At 38.7% G+C, this 22005-nt stretch overlaps 1 protein-coding gene across 8 annotated transcripts in view; it reads right to left on the reverse strand.

Moving 5' to 3' along the window:
• OSBPL6 (oxysterol binding protein like 6) overlaps nucleotides 1–22005 on the reverse strand; it is a 175639-nt gene that overhangs the window by 12151 nt on the left and 141483 nt on the right. For all 8 annotated transcript variants that reach the window (XM_023744492.1, XM_023744511.1, XM_014467615.2 and 5 more), the window contains 6 exons: nucleotides 17673–17838; nucleotides 14561–14694; nucleotides 5649–5756; nucleotides 3784–3921; nucleotides 1201–1288; nucleotides 456–709 (listed from right to left, as the gene is read on the reverse strand). In XM_023744492.1, the coding sequence (XP_023600260.1) occupies nucleotides 456–709; nucleotides 1201–1288; nucleotides 3784–3921; nucleotides 5649–5756; nucleotides 14561–14694; nucleotides 17673–17838 (888 nt within the window). The remainder of the gene's footprint in view (nucleotides 1–455; nucleotides 710–1200; nucleotides 1289–3783; nucleotides 3922–5648; nucleotides 5757–14560; nucleotides 14695–17672; nucleotides 17839–22005) is intronic.

The raw sequence follows: 22005 nt of genomic DNA on the forward strand, positions 1-22005 counted from the left end.
ACCCCGTTTACAGGTGATGCTGTCTGCACAATCTTAGTGCTATGTGCACAAGGGTTGTGGCTGTTGGTGCTTTTCTGAGGGCAGGTCAAGTGTTCGACAGTCATGCGGAACAGAGGCCAGGGCAAAGCACAAACAGGAGGTTCCATCCTCAGACCCAAGTTCCCGAACAAAAAGTGTCTCTTGGCATTCGGGAAAAGTTAACAAAGCGAGGCTCGGCATGCCTTCAACCCGTAAGAAGAGTGATTTTTACATCCTAACGTTAGAAACACTCGGAACCAAGCGTAAGTCACAGAGTGTGTATCTTCTAGTGGACTTATGCAAATGGACCAATTCCTCTCTTACGTATGCAGTGAGAATGTTATGCAGAAACCAACTGTACCATCACAATGAATTCTGCCTTAGCCCAGGCCCAGGGTTGACAAATGCCCGCAGAGCACGGCTCTGTTATTTATTACCATGCGCTCATAGGGGTCGTCGGTTTCTGAAGCCTTATCCAGAAGCTCGCTGTACTCCATCTCCTCGCAGAGATGCTGCAGGGTGTTGAGCGGTTCGTTTAGCTCCACAGGCATAGACACTTTAGATAGGTCTTTACCAATGTTGTTCCTCAAGATGTTCCACAGGTTAATGTTACTGGTGTCAGGACAGGGAGCTGGCAGGCACGTTCGGCGTCCATTCCGGAAGGCCCCTCCTGTAAGCTCCCCATTCAAGACTGAAATTGGGAGATGAGAATCATGATGAAAGATACTTTGCTTTTCATAAAACCTGGGAGGGAAATAACCCTTTCAAATAATTCTTACTGGGATACATTTCTCAAGACTTTTATTATACTCCCTCAAGAACGAATGGAATTATTTCAATACAAGGTTGCAAATAAAAGCAAAAAATATTAGTGTACAGTTTTTCAAACCGGGTGTTAACTATACTAAAATATTCAAGAAAAAAAGTCAATTTTAAAAGTTAAATATATTTAATAAGAAGGACTCAATTTTTGGTTTAAGCAAGAAATAAAACCTTTTCACAATCATTTACCTAACAGATTTTAGAACCATTTACCTCAACAGATTATACAAATACAAAATCTATCAAACTATCAACTACAAAAGGAACAATTAATTTGGGAGGGAGTGATTGTTCACTGAAACACCAGCCTTGTAATTTGGCACGAAGAGAGAAGAACCTGCAAGCTCAAAGGATGCATACTTTGCCGAGAAATGTTGTCCGCAACACTGGTGTTGTCTTCCGATATATTATCACTCACATCACTGATGTAAGACTCATCATCTGAAGCCTAGAGAAGGAAAAAATATAGAAAGGATCAGGATTCTTGTTCAGTATTGAAAGTTCAGAAAATCAAACAAACACAAGATGTTGCTCAAATTAAAAGCAGAGGTCATAGTGGGAAATGCACTTGACATATGTGCAGTGAACACTTGAGGGTCTTCCATGAATATAGAATGGCTCAAAATAAGTAGCTCCCTGTCTTAGCTGGGGTGGGAGGCTAGTACACAGCCAGAAATATTTCAGTACAATGCAACAAGAATATACAAAAAAGGAGGCCCTATGACTCTCCCTCAAGTCTATGAGCCAGTGATTTTTAGAGAGAAAGGGAGAGGAAGAGAGAGAGAGAGAGAGAGAGAGAGAGAGAGAGAGAGAGAGAGAGAAATCAATTGGTTGTCTCCCATACATGCCTTGACCAGGGAATCGAATTCACAACCTAGGCTTGTGCCCTGACTGGGAATCGAACCCCAACCTTTTGGTTAATGGGACAAAGCTCCAACCCACTGAGTAACTCGGCCAAGGCGCCACCACCACCTTGCTTGGACTTGTGCAATAACCTGTTTCATATCTTCTTCATTTCTGCATTGCCAGTGTCTATACAAGGAGCAATCGGCCTCCCAGTTGAGTATGCCCCAGAACTCTGAAATGGAAATAAGGTCTCTTTCTAAGACATAAGCTGTAATCATCAGATGATGGGTCAGAGCCCAGATAATGTAGTGTCCAGTTTGACTGTAATTTGATTGAAGAAGGATGAAGAACTGGTCAGCAATGGGAACTCAGAAAAAGAAGAGTCAGAAAAGAAAATGCTGGTAGCATGTCTCCAGAATGGTGGTCCCTGGGGCATCGAGACTGGGTCACAGACACAAATAACCCATCCATGTGGCAGCGTATCCCTCCTTATTAAGGAGATGGGAGGTTGAAGCTATTATATCCTGGCCCTCCTGGCCTCAAGTTCACTCAACTCACTTCTCCTGCTTCCAGTCTTTCCTTGCTCACTAAACAACCTCCTGACTACAATTAGGCTTCCCATGAAGATGTGCCTACAGGGAAAGAGACACTAATCAGCAAGCCTGATTATTTTGTCTATCTGATAGCATCAATTATCACTATGAATAATTAAACAAGTACTCAGTTGTGAATGGGAGTCTGTGAATCTGGTAATGCATGATTAGGGACCTGGGAGGCAGGTGCATATCAAATTTAGTGCCTGATATAAGATTTCTATTTTACCTTTCCTCCATTATAAAAGTGATATATGTGCTCATTATTTCTTTCTCTTTTCCACTCATTTATATTTCTAAAATCACTGGTAATTACAAATATCCAAAAACAACTACTACTAATTGTCAGAATGTTTTCTTCTAAACCATAATCTATGCATATAAAAATAGCATTTAACAACTATTTTGTTTCTTTTTTTTTTTGTCAAAATGCAGTACAGATTTGCAATCTCAAATGATAATATTGCTAATCAACTGTGTGGGAAAACTTTTGGCTGCTTCTCCCATGCCAAAATAATAATAATAATAATAATAATATTAATAATAAAAATAAAAATAAAGCCTACTTGACTAAATTTCAGTAAAAGAATACATTTCTGAAACCTGACTAAATAAGAGATTCCTTGTTGCCACAACCTTGCCAAGACTCATGGGCATGAAAACAATCCAATAAAGCTTTTATGATAGTCAGTGGTAACCTCCTCAGACCATAATTACCCAACTAAATATGCTAGACATTATCCTTCTCAGTTCAAATTCACGTCTCTGGTTAAGATATCTTTATACATAATATCCTATATAATAAAAGCCTAATATGCTAAGTGTCCGACCATTCATTCAACCGTTTGACCAGTCACTATGATGTGCACTGACCACCAGGGGGCAGACGTGCTGACTGGTAGGTTAGCTTGCTGCTGGGGTCCAGCCGATTGGGACTGGGCAAGATGGGCTGGACACGCCCTGGAGCCCTCTTGCGGTCCCTCCCTGGCCCCGATTATGCACCAGTGGGGTCCCTCAGCCTGGCCTGCACCCTCTCACAATCCGGGACCCTAGGGGGATGTCGGAGAGCCGGTTTCAGCCTGATCCTGCAGGCCAAGCTGAGGGACCCCACCAGTGCACGAATCTGTGCACTGGGCCTCTAGTGTTATATAATACATGTACAAGCATGAATGATGACTCAAATTCTTTCATTCTTTCTACAATGATTAGCTAGTCTTCTTCTATATAATACTCTATATAATCAACTATTTGGTTACTCTAAAATATAAATCATACAAGAAAATTAGAATAAGTGCTTGATTCTTTCCCTTTATGCATCAAATTTAAGAGTCATAAGTTGATGTTCAGAAGCATTAAGTGCTCAGTAAATAGGAATCAACATAGTTTTCATGCTTTTGCCTTTGTTACAACTTGGATATCTTACAATGATGTTAAAAAAAGTCTCAGAATCTCACTTTCTTTAACACAAACTCACAGTTGGGGCTGACACCCCAAAGAACCTTACCTCATTCTCTGATGAGCTTGCAGAGAGGAGCACCTCTTGGGCATCAAAGAACTCAGAGACAGATTCTGACATGGAGAGGCGGCTCTCATTTGCTACTTGCTGTGACAGAGGGAGACTGACATGGATTTGCTCGCCAGGCTACAGAAGAGAGAAGCATATGGTGCAATCATTATTGGTACAAAGAATAGTTATTTGTTCAAATTAGACCATGATGTGCTACCCAGATTTCTAGAGAATTTCACACCATATGTTAAAAGAGTGATGACCACAAGTAATTTTCACTTGCAACTCAGAAATGACTGCATAAATGTTCTTCCAATATGTCTAAAGAATCTAAAAGGCATAGTTGAAAGGTGCTGATACCATGACTTGATTTCAAATTTATGCCTAATATTAAGTGGAATTTAACAAACTGGGTCCCTATCAATACCCCAAACTGACTATAGTAATGAGTTCATTCTTATATACTTACGTCTGTCATTACTAGCTATATTCCAACTAGTATACTAAACCTCAAAAAGTATTTGAAGAAACACTATAAATATTCTAAGAAAACAATCTACAAGACTAATTTTTAAAACAGAATATACAAAAGTCATTTTGCAAGGAAACATGACTAGAGTATTAAACCTTACTTCAAACTAATTTTTAAAACAGAATATACAAAAGTCATTTTGCAAGGAAACATGACTAGAGTATTAAACCTTACTTCAAACTGTATTTTTCATTCAGTCAGTGATAAATATAATTCTCAACGAAGATATTTAAGTTTCCATTAAAATATGTGTAAGAGAACTGTAATATATACATTCTACGTATGTACATTCTAGTAAACATTTCAGGTTTAAAAAGATCCAAACTGAGACTGCTAACTAATATTTAAATGATAGAGTTTTAGAAATACTTCTAGATTATTTCTGGGCAGCTGAGTGAGCATTAGTGTCATCAGAGATCATGGGTACCAGGCAGGTGAGCAACTTCAGAGAAGCTGCCTTGAGATGACATTTCTCAAGGAGTTAGATGGGAGAACTGCTGCACTTGTAGACTTCTAGTAAAAATGTTTTTGGCACAAATATGACCTTCATATTAGGTAAAACTCTCACCTTGTTGTATGTAGGACTATATCTAAAGGTCTAATATCACTGTTGCAAAGTGTTAATTCTCATACGATAAAACAATAATTTTAAAAAGTGTTAAAAAATAATTACATACTTAAGTTTAGCCCAAATACTGAATGTTCTCCTATCCTCTTACCATTTCTTCAAAAATTCTTCTGAAAAAATGGAATAAGAGCACCTACCTCAGAGGGTTATTGGGAGTGTCAAATGAGATAACATATGTAAAGGGGTTAGCATAATGCCCAGCACATAATAAGCATTCACTCAACACACATTAGCTATTAATTATCATCAGCAGCAGCAATAGCAGCACCATTCGTATTATCTTAGAAAGGTCAGACGACTACTTAGATAGGACTTTAAAAATAAACCTTAAGAAAATATTCATTTAGCAATTTCTCAGCTAAACATTAAAAAAAACAAACATTGCATGAGCCATTTCATAATATGAACATTTCAAATGAAGACTGAGACAGATACAGAAAATTCACCAGATGGAGTAGACATAAACTAAATATTCGGTGGCATCCGGTGAACGTAGGAATAGATAAAAATAGACCCTGATCACCAAGAATGTCAAGCTCATGTACATCCTTCCCTCCAAAGAATACTGAACTGCCAGCAACACAAATATTTATGCAGGGAATGATGTTAATAGTGAAAGAACTGTATAAAAATAAACAAAGTATGCAGTAGATTTAGATGCTATAAAATAAGTACTCCACATCTATTAAAATTGAGCCTTACCTCATCAGGGCTAGGAATAATGTTTACACTGACAACCTGATCACAAATAATTGATTCTGAGTGTATTCTGCTCAACCGACTCCTTAGTTCAGCATTCTGGTTGAGTGCCTTAAAACAACAAAAACCGCACATGTAATTTCAAGTTAGTAAGCAAGCATAATACAGAACAAGCACACAGGTACATTTTGGACAACAAAGACTATGATGTCCTTAGGTGTAACTTTTGGAGTCATCATAAGCCTGATCCTACTGGTAGAAAGGAAACAAATGGCTCAGAATTAAGAGATTCATTTGGTGTCATATAAGACTACTACTCAGTAGGTTAGAGGGTTGAAAGAGGTCATGGATTTCATAAAAATGATTCATGGAATTTTCTCTCCCTTAGGTCAGGCCCATTACACCCAAGCCCATCTACCACCACATATATATTACATTTTAGACCTTGGGATTAAAGCTATTAATTCTTTCAAATTTTTTTGTTCAAGTCTCTAAAGTTTGAAAGCCAGATTGTTACCTTAAAAATTATTTGGAAATGAAATGAACAATGAATTGGCTTTATATTTTAGAGAATTATTTTTCAGTTTGGTGAAAGAAAATAGTTGTATTTTCATTTTCCAGGAGCACGTAATTAGTACATATGACAATGCAGCAGAACTAAATCAAGTGCAACCAAAAGGTGCCTTCACTGAACAGCAGAGACATGGACAAGCATAATGAAGAACAGGACACAGAAAGGAAACTAACTGCACGTTATCTGCATCACATTGCTTTCAGCACCAGTAAAACACGGCCTGGAGAGCAGCTCCACACAGCACGGCTCCCTACAGGAGCCCGTGGACAAAGGTGCATGCAGATTGATGCAGGGGAGCATCCTCCATATACATGAGAGATGTAGCTAACCAGAGTCACATCGAGTTTCCAGGACAAGGCCCAGTGAACACAATAAACCAATATACAAATGTCATATAATTATAAGTTGGAGCCTATTAAAACACCCAGGATAAAGTATAGTGGCTAATGTCACATCTGCATGGTGCAGTGCATAGTCCTTGAGCATGGAGCAGAGAATGGTCTCTGTTCTCTCCCTTCAATCCAGCTTCTGTTTATTGAGAAGAAAATTGTTTACTCACAGCTTTTGGCTTTTGTATAAAGTCTTTAGAACTGGTCAGTAAAATATAACACATTTGGTCTGGTGGACAGTCAAGTATTGATGGATTAAAGGTGGAGATAGTCATTACATTTGCAGGTAGGAGGAAATATGTGTCCAGTTTTAATAAATAAACCACGTGCTTCAAGGGAAGAATTCTAATGTCTACATTCTGCAAAAGTGCTCAGGATCATTTTTCTTTTTTTAAAATATTTTTATTAATTTCAGAGAGGAAGGGAGGAGAGAGATAGAAACATCAATGATGAGAGAGAATCATTGATTGGCTGCCTCCTGCATGCCCCCAACTGGGGATTGAACCCGCGACCCAGGCATGTGCCCTTGACTGGAATCGAATCTGGGATCTTTCAGTCCGCAGGCCCACGTTCTATCCACTGAGCCAAACCAGCTAGGGCAGGGTCATTTTTCTTGGAACAAAATCTCACTTAGCATTTAAAGAGAAAATACTGCATTATTCCTATCCACTGCCACTACTACACACGTGCTTATTTGTTCTTTCATTATTACTCTGTTCAAAGTACATATTGAAAGTTGTCTTAATTACTGAAATAATTGGAACCAATTGTATTTTGCTGTTTTGGACGTTGAAGGCCTTGTGGTAGGTTGTTTGATAGTTTTATTTGCAGAATCACAGTCTTGATTTCAGGGTTTCATACAAACCTCAACTAATAGTTCCTCCAAAGTGACTGTACTCTCTGTTACCAGTGGAACAGAGTTCATGAAACAACCCCACAAAAACTCAAGGGCAAGGTTAAGTAATGGTTTTTCTTAGGGTGGGAGTTTTAAACACAGGTCTGCCATTTATAAGAAACATTTTGTAGAATTGTTTGCTCTGGATATTTAAAAAAGTGAAATTCTCATTTAAGCTCTCATCTTGTCCAATATTCACTGAACGTGATTCTGCCTACAGATATGCATGAAGGCACACAAGATAACCTCTATCCATTAATACCCATAAGGAATGAGCTAATATTTTTAAAGGAATATTTAATTTAATTTAATTTTACTTTTTTAAAATATATTTTATTAATATTTTACAGAGAGGAAGGGAGAGAGAGAGAGTTAGAAACATCGATCAGCTGCCTCCTGCACACCTCCCACTGGGGATGTGCCCGCAACCAAGGTACATGCCCTTGACCGGAATCGAACCTGGGACCTTTCAGTCCACAGGCCGATGCTCTATCCACTGAGCCAAACCGGTTTCGGCAGGAATATTTTATTAATAATATATATGCAGTGGTAGAAAAAAGTTTTACACAGCACAAAAATGCATGGAGATAAATATACTGTTCCAACTCTGACAACCCCAATGGCAGAAAGTGTGAGCATACAACTGAGCATGCAACAGCCCACTTCTGTGCATCTTCCCCGGAAGCTCCTCCTTTTGCCTCGATCATATGGACTGTTCTTTCTTTTCTTTTTTTTTAATTATTTTTTTATTTTTTTTATTGCTTAAAGTATTACAAAGAGTATTACATATGTTCCCCCCCCCCGCCCCCCACTTGACATTCCCCCGGCCTCCCCTAGGGACTGTTTCTGATATTTGCTACAACTAATGAGCTTTGTGGTGTAGAGCTGTCAGGCAGTGCTCAGGACCACATTTATTATTTCCTTCCCTAAAACTCAACTACTTTCTCTGTAATTATATCTTGGAGGCCTTGGGAACATTGAGGAATACAGGTATGTTCAGTGAAATGATGCTGTTAGTGATAATTAATATGGAAGATGCCAGGTTATGGCAGAAATAATGTATGGAATGCACCCAAGGAGCCTGGACGAAGCAAGGAAAAAGGAGGCAGATCCCCAGCCGCTCCCATCAGCCAATGAGCAAGAAAAGCTATGGGGACTGGTCAGTAGTAACATTGGTCTACTAGCGGCATGTAGGACCAGAGGCCTAACAGGGAGGCTCAGGAACTCTGCCTAGATTCTTCACCAGGCAGGTTCTGTACTTATTCTCACTACTTGCCTTTGTTAATGAACCTGGACTACACTAAAACTCTCCACATGGTATGTGCATTTCCCCAACATCTCAACATCTCATACACACTCAAGTCTAGTATATCCAAGAAATACACAACTCCTTCCCAAGCTATAAAAGAAGTTATCACCTTGAAGATGTGAGCCAGAGTCAACTGCCCCAATCTCCATCTCTCTGGCTATGAACTACCATTCATCCACCCAACCAGGTAATGGGTGAGAATTTGCCATAGGCTGGGTGAGACTTTGGCACACATACTCTTTACTAAGTGGAATTGTGGGTTCTGGGAAGGCCTGATGGCTGTAGAAGGATATAAAACAGAGGGCAAGATGGAATAATCAGAGACTTAAACTCTTTGGGTCAAAGCAAAACTGGTTCAAAAGGAATGAGAAAATGAGTATGGACACTGTCCCAGTTAGAGCTACCAAGAATCAAATTCTGGATATCTCTTTAAAATAACCTTGTTTTTTCAATGAAAAAATACATATACTTGGAAAATGTAGTATATTTATAGTATAGTTTATACTATGCTATATTTTGAAAATGCAAAAAGTAGCAATATATTTTTAAAAACTCATACCTTAATACTCAATCAACCAACCATTGATAGCTTGGTATATTTTTTCCTATGTATTTTTTACCTTATGCAATGGTGCATACGTCACGTTATACGTGCCACTTATTCTTTGCATATAAACATTTATTTTATGGTGCAAAATATTCATAAACATGATTTTAATAGTTGCATAATAAGTGATTATTTCCTGTTATTGGCACTTAGGCTGTTACTGAATTTTACTAGACTAAATAAAGCTGCCATGAATGATCAAGAGCATAATGATTTCTGCATTCAGTTTTACCTCTTAGACTACAGATATCAGCCATGGACCAAAGGGTTAAGGCCTTAATTAATATTGCCAACTCATGTTGATAATTATATTAATTTGAAGCTACTGTATAGCTAAACAAACAAAAAGATTTAAAAGATTCCATGAAGGATATCGTTGAACAGAAAAAATTTGGCCAAGTCTCAGGAAACTCTTGAATTCAGAAACAAACAAATATATATGGAACTTTTATCTCAACATTTAATATTTAATTGGGGCATGTGAATGCAATAGATAGAAAGGATGGTAAATTCTATGATTGGGATTTTAATTATGTTACTCTGTGCCTTAAGCCAAATTTTTGCTTACATTTCCATACACACCACAGTTCATTAATTCTAAGATGCACATTTCCCCCCACATTTAACACCTCGGAAGCACCGAGTCACTTTAATTGACCGCAGTTTTTGTTTCTTAGTAATGTACAAAATGATGGTCCATCTAACAATTGGTGGCATTTTGGTTTAATGAAGTACAGTAATTCTAGATGGAATAGAAGGATCATATTCTGATGCTCACATTTGTATAGACACAACACCCACTGCATTTAGCACAAGCTGTGCACAAATTCTGGGGCCAGAAATCACATTAATAACAGTAATAAAGTATAATGTATTAAAGACAGACTCAAGTTAAGTTGAATCTTTTATTATTATAGTAATCTGGAGTGCTGAGGTTACCTTAGTCTTATTGATACTACTTGAATTTGGTGTCCAGGATTTTACATTCATTGAAACACAAAACTATAGCTGTTGTGAAATAAAGTCAATTATAAAGGGCTAGATGTCACATATAATGGTCTGTCCTACAGGCTTGAATCCAGCATCTGTACTGTCTCTCAGGTGTGAAAGTTACTTTTAAAGTTTCATGGAGGTAAAACAACAGAATTATGTATGTCTTTGTGTACACAGATCAGGGGAGAAACATCACTTTAGAAGAGGGATTCATTATACTATTGAGTCTTGCAAATTATTACATGCCAAGGCAGGTAACAATTTAGGCTGAGCGTGTAGTGAGGAATGCTAATTTCATGTATATTATATCCTTTGTGCCTTCTAAAAGGATGAAATTTGCCAAGTTGGTATATTTTAAAGCTTTATTGAAAAACAGCATTTTAATCATAAGATATATATCAAATAGGACTTATGTCAAATAAAAAATATGCTTTAAAGATGTTAGACTAGTTTAAGAAGTTATTTAAACACAGTCTATCTACTCTCTTCCCTGTGGGGAGATTTGACTTGCTAATGGGTCATAAAATAAATATCTGGGGATTTAACTGACGACATTTGAATGTGGATCAAAGATGTCTTTAGGCTATCTAAATTCACACCGCAATGTGAAGTTATATTAATATAGAAACATTCAGAACAACTGTCTCAATGTTCTAAAGTTATTTAACATCTGCTTCAATTCTAAGTGCTATATTAAAAGAGGGACAATAAAATTAGAGTTGGCCAACCCAAATGATGGCTCTACCAGTTAATTGTTTCCCACCTTCAATGTCTCCTTATTTGCTTTCAGTCTATATGTTATTTGCTGCTAAATCAGATTCTGCTAACCATTTCCTTATTGACTTTATCAAAACTCTTTAACCTTGATCTCAATGGTCATCGCTATCTAGATTCTTCAGCTGCCTCCCTGGGTTTCCATCAAAGGATCCTCTTTTTTTTTTTTTTTCCAGCCTGTCCTCTATTTATGTTCTCTGCGGCAGCACCATTGACCCTCTTTTATTCTGACTGAAAACACAATTTATCAACATCTATAACTTCAGCGACATACTGGAGTATCTGTCTTTCTCTCCAGCCCAGACCTCTCCCCTGAGCTCAAGATCTACATACCTAATTACTTGTTAGATTTCCCACAGTCACATCAGTCTCCACAAAAACCACTCATTATTTACCCTTGCCAAATCAGTTCCTCTTGTAGTCCCTCTCTTGGGGAAAGAACTACCATCTATGCAAGTAAACAACCTAAAAATTAGTTTTGACTCTATCTCCTTGTCCCTTTCTAATATTCAGTTGATCTCTGATCCATGCTGATTCTTCCCTCTAAGTGTTTTTGAAATTAATCCCTTCCTTCTACACACCCTGTCACCTCCCTAGTTCAGGCCTGCACTATCTTAAACATCTTAGAGTCTGCCCAACTGATTTTGCCTTAATTCTATCTATCTTCCATACTGTACCAGTAATCTTTCTAATATACAAAAACATGTAGTAATATTTCCAATTTCTGAAATTCTGATTTCACTCATTAGTTAAAATTAAGGCCCCCCCCCCCCCAACATTGACAAGATAAATCTCAACTCCTTTGTGTGGTCCTTAATGAACTGATCCCTACCTGCTTAACTCCTCTTCCTAGACTAATGCTTCCTTGTTCACTCCATGTTTTTGCCATTCTCCAGATAGCTCTCCAGTGGTCTAACCATGGAGAGTGATTCTTTAAAGAGTGAACTGGCAGTAAACTTAAATGTCTAAGCCAAGGCTACAGTGAAAGAAAGACCAGCCTCAGAGGTGAGGGGAGTAGGATTGGCTCAATGGGAAGGTAGAGATTGACACTAGAGTGTGAACATAGCCAAAATGCTGTGATAATACACAATTAGAAGAACTGAACTGTTGTGAATAGGGTATAACTAACCATCTTTATAGTAACAAATTATTTTTTACATCTTTTGAGGATAAAATTGAGCATTTTGGTTAAAAAAATATAAGAACAACAAAAATCTATTGAGGCTCTAGGTCTAGATGTAAGTAAATATGTTTTGATGAGGGAAGGAAATATTTAACCCAAAGGATGCAAAGTTGATATAATTTTGCTGTATTTTACTTTTGACACGTTAACATCAGGTCCTTCCCTGTGAGCTTCTGCTGTATATTCAGGCCTAATTCAAGGCTCAGTTCCTCCTGAGCTGTGGCTCTGCTCACAGCTCAGAGCTCCTCCGTTCCTCTGAATGACCAGAGCCCTGGGAATCTGCACCATCCACGTGCCAATGTGAATGGACTACAGCACGGTCCGCTTAACTCTTTCCTGATAAACACTGCTCATCTCATGAGTCAGGTCATGAGCTTCCTGGGAACATGGTCCGGGCTACTTCTGTGTTGCTATTCCACACCTTGCATCATGTTTCATATATGGTCAGTTGAATGGAATGAATAAAAGAATAAACAAATGAGTAACTTTAAAAATTTCTCTTTCTCATCATTTCTAATCTCACTGGATGCCCTAACCCAGAATCTATTTGCCATTCTCTGTCTTACCAACAAGTAAATAAAAGCAAGCAAGCAAGCAAAAATCAAACACATGATCTTGTTTTTCTTATTACTAAGCCTCCACAAACAGATACATCTTAAGGAAACATTGCAGCATGTAGGGGCAAGAGTGCATTTTACGTTTACAAGACGACATTTACATGTTTACTTCACCATTATTTTGATCTTCTGATTCATGATACTTTTAGAATAATTATTTAGAAGGTCAATTAACATGGACTCATAGCATGTATTTGTGACAAATACATGCCATGGGAGTTGTCCAGGGAAAACCATTAATGTGCTTAAAACCCTCTGCAGACTGGCACATAGCTGCTGCTTTTGATGCTCATGCTCCCAAGTCCCTAGATTTGCACTGGAAGCAGGATATGCACCTTAACTGGCAGTGTTTCACCTTAACTGAACACAGAAAACATGGTCCAGATAACAGCACTCAATAACATGAAACTTCACATTGAAAAGAAACTGACAGTTCAGGTACATAAAACATGGCGAGACGGTTTCAGTCTAATTCCTAGGGACTGAGGGAAAGTGTTCAAGCAGGAGCTGACCCACATGGAAAACCACTTACCCAGGATTTGCTTGCTCCTTCACTCTGATCCAAGGCACCAGGAAGTGAACAATATTTTATATAAACACTGAGTTCTCACGCAAAATCACATAACAGCATTGAATTCTCAAAATTTTTAAAAGTGCATTTATAAACTAAAGAAAATATTAATTTCAGAGCAAGTACTCAGTGTAAAAAAAGCATAAGTATTGCATTAAAGGATTTTAATCAGAAATTTCAACTTTGAAATACATGGGATTTAATTAATATTCATAAGATAAATTTAATATATATTGAATACTACATAATGAATAGGTATTGAGTAATATCTACTACATAATATATATTGAAATATGAAAATATAACTTTAGAGAGCATAACTTAAATAGGAAGAAAACCCTAAGAGTACAAATCAGGAAAAAAGAGGTATAATAGTAATCAGTAATTTTCAACAGATTGAAATGTATTTTAAGTGGAAAAAATATTAAGTATGGAATACCTAGTAGATTTAAAAAAATATATACTTTTATTGATTTCAGAAAGGGAAAGGGAGAGAAAGACAGAAACATCAATGATGAGAGAATCATTGATCAGCTGCCTCCTAAATGCCCCCTATTGGGGATCAACTCCACAACCCAGGCATATGAATCAAACCCAGGACTGTTCAGTCCCCAGGCCAACGCTCTATACATTGAGCCAAACTGGCTAGGGCCCTAGTAGATTTTTGTTCTAACATTGGATTGAATATATCCCTGACCATATTTTAGATGTGTAAACCATGTATAAATGCATGATTCTTTTTCTTTAAACCAGAGACTGCCTTATACATAACCATGAAGAGGCGTTAAAAGTATTCAATCAGCCAAAATCATTATATATTTGCAAGTAAGTTTGGTTGATTTCACTCTTACCTTGACATTTTATGGAAAAAAAGTAATAATATTTAATACCGATACTCAATGTCTTAGGAGACTTACAGTCTCATGACCAACTGCCTCCACCCCCATTTGTGCCATACAGGGATGGGAACATGTATGAGCTTGAAACACACATTCTCGTTTACCTGAGACAGTGACTGTCGGAGTCGTGCCATCTGTGTGCTGTGGCCTTTATTGTGATCCTGCTCAGAAACCATCTGCTTAAGCTTCTCCTTCTCTATGGCTATGCTATTAAATGCAGACTTCAAAAGGGAATGAACTGGGTGGGGAGAAAAGCGAAAAACAAAGATCTAATGGGTCCAGAAAGAATGTCCAAAATTATAAACTTTTTTCGCATTTTAACTCGTGCATAGATGTTTTCTGGAAAGGTTATATTACAGCCTAATGAAAGTCAGCTTTAAAATTGAATCTATCATAATACTTATACAAAAAACAAATATGGTAATGGTAATTATTCAGGATGAATGGCATTTCATACCAGATAAGCCAACAAAGACTTGGGAGCAGCATACCAATAATAATATTTATACATTAATTCATAATTCCTAGAAGGAAAAGGGAACAAGTTTTACTGTGCCATAATTGATGAGAGCATCTGAGCAGTTCTGTGTACCATGAAGACACATGCACTTTATTTAGAACGATCCAAAAATTATTTCCCAAAAGTGTATACCCCAAAGAGAGCATTTTATAAGTCCTGCCTGTAAGGACAGAAAAAAAGGCTTTCTTTTTCTTTGCTGTAGCCTTCTACAATTTATGAGAAGCACCTGGCAGTTAAACCCTAAGATTGTTAGCTCCTCTGATTCAAACAGCCCCTCTGCTCAAACTGCGAGACAAGATAAGCTACTCTCAAGGCTACATTCTTGCATACCCCTCCTCCCTGCTGTTTTTACAATTCAGGGATAATTCGCACCAAGGGGTCGCTAGTTAGTAAAAAGTTCCCTTCTCCCATCCCCTTCAAACACGCCTCTTCTGAAGTTTTAATAACTTTTATTCTAAGCATGTTTTACAGCAGGGGTCCTCAAACTTTTTAAACAGGGGGCCAGTTCACTGTCCCTCAGACCGTTGGAGGGCCGGACTATAGTTTAAAAAAAAACTATGAACAAATTCCTATGCACACTGCACATATCTTATTTTGAAGTAAAAAAAACAAAACGGGAACAAATACAATATTTGTGTTTGCATGTGGCCCGCGGGCCGTAGTTTGAGGACCCCTGTTTTACAGGCTTAGGAAAAATACTGATAAGACACCTCCCCAGGACACCTGCCTGGACTGTCTCCCGAAAAACAAACCAACTATAATTTTTTCAAGACAACCTCCCTGATGTCTACTCAACTTCAGCCCCAAATTCCCCTCCCTTCCTTGTTGCTTAGCTACAGCCTCTGCGTAGAAGAGCAGGCTGCCATTTACTTCTTGCCCTGTATTGATTAGCAATACTTGGTCCTTTCCCTTCAGGGAAAGTAAAATAAACTTCCTCTCTACAGCTCTTCTTTTCATTGTGAATTCTTTCACAGCCCGAATCACCAGCCACACCCTATCACTGCCAACAAAAAAACAGGCAGCTGATCTAGAAAGTGCTTACTAGTTCTCTTTGAGTTAGGAACTGATTTGGTCTTAAGAACAGTACCTGCAATCCTTTCTTAGCCAGGGATATCTTGATGTTAGAAGTATTTTGATTTAAAAGTAACAATAAAAACTCTAGTTCCCTTCCCAACTCCTGTATACCTAACAACATACATTGGTGTAATCTGAGGCAGTCTTTAATTTTAAATTACAAAAGGTTGAATTTACAACTCTCATCGTTACCATAACAGAATTGCTATAATATTCAAGATCTACTAAAAAGAGGAATTTCCTTATTTGAGAAAGGTTATTTTTTAGAAGTAGAAAATTTTAGCATAAAGACTGGCCCATATTAAAGAGGAAAAATGGTGGGATAACAAGGGACTCACAACCTATTGATTTATTGCTACATTCTCTCCATCATCAATTTAAAGGTAATAACTTGATAGCTGGAACACATCAATCCCACTGGCAGCTGTAAAAGCAGACTCAGTCATTTCAAAATCCATAATTCTTTCTAAAGGGTTCACTCAACAGTCGTAGAGAAGCCCTTTCTTTTTCCTAGCACAGTTGAAAAGAAAATATGTTGTTTCAAAAGGCTTTAAAACTCTGTTGAAACTTGGATTTCCTGAAAGCCTCAGGATTGCAACTAAATTCACAAAGCTTTCCTGGGACTACCTTCAAATGTACTCATCTCCCTTAAGCAGCTACTCACACTTGTCTCATTCTATCTGCTCCTACACTCCCTCTCCCAATATGAGTAAAAGTTACTGGCTCTATGACTGTAATCAATGCTATTTTATAAGCAAAATAATATTACTCTAGTCTAGTGACATAATTAGCATCCAGCTAAGAAATGTAATAAAGGTGTACTAGGAGTAAAAGAGCAGGTGAAAGAGGGTTGGCATTCCAACTGAGAAACCTATGGAAAAAAAGGGGGGAAGATGATCTAGCTTAGTTGTTGTAGGATTATAGAATTAAAGAAATAGCTGATGGTATATCTGTGCTGATGGTTTGAGAATACAAATTTTTGTTGACTTCAACATTCCCAGCCTGATAAGACACCTCCCTAGGACACCTGCCTGGCCTGGCTCAGTGGTTGAGCATCAACCTATGAACCAAGCAATTCCCAGTCAGGGCACATGCCTGGGCTGCGGGCTCCATCCCCATCATGGGGCAAGCAGGAAGCAGCCGATTCATGTCTCTCTTTCATCAATGTTTCTATCTCTCCTCTCTCCCTCTCCCGTCCTCTCTGAAATCAATAGAAATATAGTTAAAACAAAAGCATTCCCAGAGGTGCCCTCCATGTGCTCCCTTTGGTTTCCTGCACCACCTGGCTCTTGAGTATTGGCTGAGGTGTTCCATTTAACACATGCTTTCAAGAATGATTTATAACCTGGCCTGTCCAGGATAATTCTTTTTGTCTTTCTTCCTTCCTCGCTGCCCCACCACCAATGACACTTTCTTTACTCAGTCAAAACAGTAAACCTATGATTTGTGTTGTCCCAAGATGTAGGCGTCGTATTCTACTGCATTCTGTATATAGAACTCCAACCAGTATATAAACCATTTCATCTTTCCCCATGACCACCTAGACAAGGATAAAGGAGTAAATGGCAACCTGTCGTCAAAGAAGAGTACTTCTCGAAAGGGCACGTTAGAGTTGGTGTTACCTTTCTGTGCAATTAGACAGAATTCTTCTTGAAGTTTTGTATAATCTGTTGAACTTTCCAGAGGGTCAGTGAGGTGGCTAGGGGGAGTCTGAAATTCAATGTCTGCACAAAGGTTGGGGTTGGAGGAGTGCAAGCGAACCGGTGACATGGTGGCACTGAAAGGAACCTGAAAGGGGAAGATACGAATCATTAATGAGCAACAGTGCACTGTGCATTCTCACACACAGAAAAGATCTCTTCCCGTCTTCCAAATAACAGATTCCTCTCTGGTGACACACACGGAGACACTCGGAACTCATTTACTTCGCAGGTGGTGGGGGTGGGAGGAAGTCTCATTTCCCATAGCGGATTTAGGACTGCGACTGACTCACTGGCTTTTCACTGGTACAGGGTGAGGTGACTTCAGAATGACAGCAAGAAAAGGCACAATTCCAGAGAAGTTTCAGCTCTGAACCCACAGCCGTATTTAAAAAACCAATGGCAGAAAACGCGAAACTGTGACGTGGCTGTCCTTGTCTTACAAGGTCTGGGTACTCGTGGCAGAGGACTTTTTATGCTCACTGCTTTCTGAGCTCACCCAACAGTTAAAAATTCAAGAGGTGCACATACAGGAAAATTTACTTGTCCCATAGCCATTAGATAAAACATAAATAAGTTTAGTAGTAAATATAATGGCTTAGAGAGACTCACAATTAAGTTTGAAATTGATTTACCAAATGTTTGTAAATGACATATAAATTGCATAATTAAACTGTATCTTAACCCAATGCTGTTACATGTATGAGCATGGCTTATTAACTGGCCAATATGGAAAAGCATTAAGTAAAAAAAGTCATATTACTAAAGATTTTTCCAAATGGCTAGAGATACTTCCCTGTCCAGGCTGGATCTGGACTAGATTTGTGATGGGTGAAGGCAAAGCACCTTGCCCTCTCCTTCTAGAACATTCTACCTGACCATTACAAATGCTGTCAGCCAAACATTCTTGGAAAAACCAATTCCTCTTGTAAATAAGACTAGTAACCTCCCCTAGCTCTTATTGCACAGATGTTCATTCAATTATCTTTAAGAACCAGACTCTTAGACTCCTTTGCAAGCTAAATTTTATATAAATGATAGCATTACTCATATCCTCTATCTAACGGAAAATATGCTGTGGGAGGAAGAAACCAATATCTTGTCTGGTGTTTATGTATCTCAGAACCTCGTCCTTTCCCCCCATTTTTTAATATTTGCTTTAAACTTCCTGACAGAAAAAAAGAGAGAATGAACACAAACTAGTGCACGTGCATGGCGGATACAGAGGTCAGACAAAGGAGTTGGAGAGAACCAAAAAATCTGACCAAGCTGTAGTTTGCGGAATTGGGTAAGGGCAGTTGAGACTGGACAGAGGGTCCTCTGGATGTAACTTTGCCTTGGTAGGAAGTTATATATCTCAAAAGATAACAAGGCTTCCTGGGGAAGGAAGTGAGCATGAAGCTTTCCCCCTAAATTCAGCTACCCTAACCATGTGAACGTATTATCTGTATCATTTGGTATCTGGATTTATCAAAGTAACTATCTCGTCCTCCATGGGGACCTTGGCTGCACTGGGCTGGCAGATGTGCACAGCTCCTTCATCTCATCAAGCTCAGTTTCTGACTGGCCACAGAAGAGACGCACGCACGCACGCACGCACGGGCATACACACAATGGCAGAGAAGCTATTTGAAAAAATGGAGTCCTTAGGCTTCATACTTTGCTGGAATCCTGTCCAGGTCACTTGTGAGAACAATAACTGAAGTCCTTTGGGGATGCTTATAAAGGAATGGGGTTTATATGGATGAGTATTTAAAGATAAAGGAAATTTCTGACCTTCACTGTCGTGATGCTAAATCTAGAAAGAGCAGTCAGTCCATAGCCCTCTAGGAGGGACAAAGAAAACCCATGGGAAGGGTAGTGGAGATCAGGAGGTCCTGGGGAGAGGCTGTACCTTGAGGAAATGGGTAAGTCAGAAAGTTTCAGATTTAAGGATATGGTTTTCTAATACAAAGAACTAGAAGAGCACTGAGAAACAGGAATGTGGGTGTTTGGTGATGGGGAATGGAATGCGTTGATGATCAAGGAAAGGGGTTTTATCTACACTCAGTGTCCTCAACACTCCAAGGACTGTCCTGGCATTGGAGAGGGGTGTCATCCCTGGCATTGGAGAGAGGTGGGTAGAGAGGTGGCTGTGAGAGCTGGTGAGAGGCTTCGATGGGAGACATGGTACAGTGGGGGCCCAGGGAGCACAGTAAGGACCCAGCTTGTCCCTGAGATCACAGCCTCTCTACTAAAATTTGGAATCAGATTCTCAGAAGAAAAACATAAACTACAAATTTATATTTTGAACATAGTGGAAGTTTAAATTGGCAATTAAACCAGTCAAAGTGGGTTTGTATATAACTCCCAGGGAAAGACATCTGGAATGCTGCATTCCAACTGCATTCAGGCCCCTGGGATAATGAAAACTAATTTTTATGTTTGCTACTGAAAATGTTTATATTGATATCTTCTTTGTTGTTGTTAAAAGAAGTATATGGAATGAGCCACCTGGTAGAATTCATGAAATGAAGTTGAGAATACAAAGTGGAATGTATTAATCTAACTCTAATTGAGTATCTCTTCAGTCTGGGGACTTAGTATTTTACTCATCCATCTAGGTATTATGGAATTACAAAGTTCAAGTGGCAACTAGGTTCTCTGTCAGTGATGGCTGGAATGGGAGCTGTCTACAGCTCTCCATGTTTGTACCCAGAACCCTCAGCACTGAATGTGGCCTTTGCAGCCTGCTCAGGAAAGAAATATAGGGCTTTCCTTGAAACCCTGTGACAGGGAGGAAGCCTGATCCTGGAATGTTCTGGTACCAGTGACCACAGCTTGGAATGGAGATGTTGGGAGATGCTTTTAACACATGTCCGTGAAGAAATTAAAAGACAAATGGATTGACAGGGAGCTACTGGCACTGAAATTTAGCAATGACAAATATGTATGAATAAGAGAAAACACAACAGCAGGTCTAAGTGCAGATGACTCAGAGCCAGTAGAAAGGTCTGCTGCTGTTATTCTGCATTGTGTGTACAGGGGCCCCGTGGGGGTGCTGACTGCCTGGGACTCTCTGAGTCCATCCATGCAGAGGGGCCAGTGTTTCTCCTTTTCCACCCCTATTCTGTTGGGTCTGGCTGACGTTGCAAGTGGACCATTTGGGTGTTAGTGCTAGGGAACAAGAATAAATCTCTGAAACATCTCCTTGGGTGCACTTTTCATTGGCAGCCAATCTCAGCTGCCCCAGACACCCAAGTGGGCAAGAACAACGAGTGACCAGTAGTCATTTGGAAGAATTATAAGTAAAAGGTACTGGCAGGTTAGGATGGGCTCAAAATATGTGGGATAACTTTAGTGTTGGGAAGAGGAAAGAGAGCCACTGTAATAAAAGAAATAGGGTGAGTCACCAGTGTCAGGTCACTGAGTTATGGGTGAGGGGCCAAGGGGGCCCGCTGAGGGTCCTGCTAGATGCTGCTATGCTCGGGTGTGCATGAAGTTATAAATTTCAGAGGGTTTAGAATAACTCCCTCCTCCCCAAGCTATTCCTGAATTCATTGCTAAATGTTGCCAGTAACTTTTCTCATTAGATGCATCTAGGTTATTCTTAACTTCTACGGTCACGGCTACCCTGAGAGGTATGCATGCATACTTTTATCTTTTAAAAGCCTTTTCTCTTCTATTCTCAACTTTAAAAAAATATAAACCCATTCTATTCAAATAGGTTCTATTTCCAGCTTTATTATATTCACTATATGTATCTGCCATTAAAAAATGAACACAGTGGAAACATTCACTTCCCTACATGCCATCTTAGAAGTACATTATTTAAGGAAACATTAGTATTTTCCTTTCTATGCTGAGTTTCTGTTCCCTAATAATCACCTGCTTTCTTTATTTATAAATGAAAGGTTACATTTAAGAATTATTTAACTGATTATACATCTCTTTACCATGTAGGTGGCATGTACTTTATTCATCTGCATTTGAGTATATGCATAAGATATACATTAACATGAAACTGATTTCAATAATTTGTTTGTTCTAAAATTCAAAAAATGTGAGTGTAAGAGTCAGTCCCCTAATAAATTCCAAGTCACTGGTTCATTTCATAGTCAAAGCAATTCTGTTTCTCGAACAATCCAGCTACGTACCTCAATAAAATGCAAGAGTCAGTTGCCAATCATAAAGTAGAAAACCAATCTTTGCACCAGTACCCATTCTCCTATTAATACAACAAAAACCTTTCCATATTTATCAGAAATTCTAATCT

The sequence above is a fragment of the Myotis lucifugus genome, unplaced genomic scaffold (genome assembly GCF_000147115.1).
Source record: "Myotis lucifugus unplaced genomic scaffold, Myoluc2.0 scaffold_5, whole genome shotgun sequence".
Lineage (NCBI taxonomy): Eukaryota > Metazoa > Chordata > Mammalia > Chiroptera > Vespertilionidae > Myotis > Myotis lucifugus.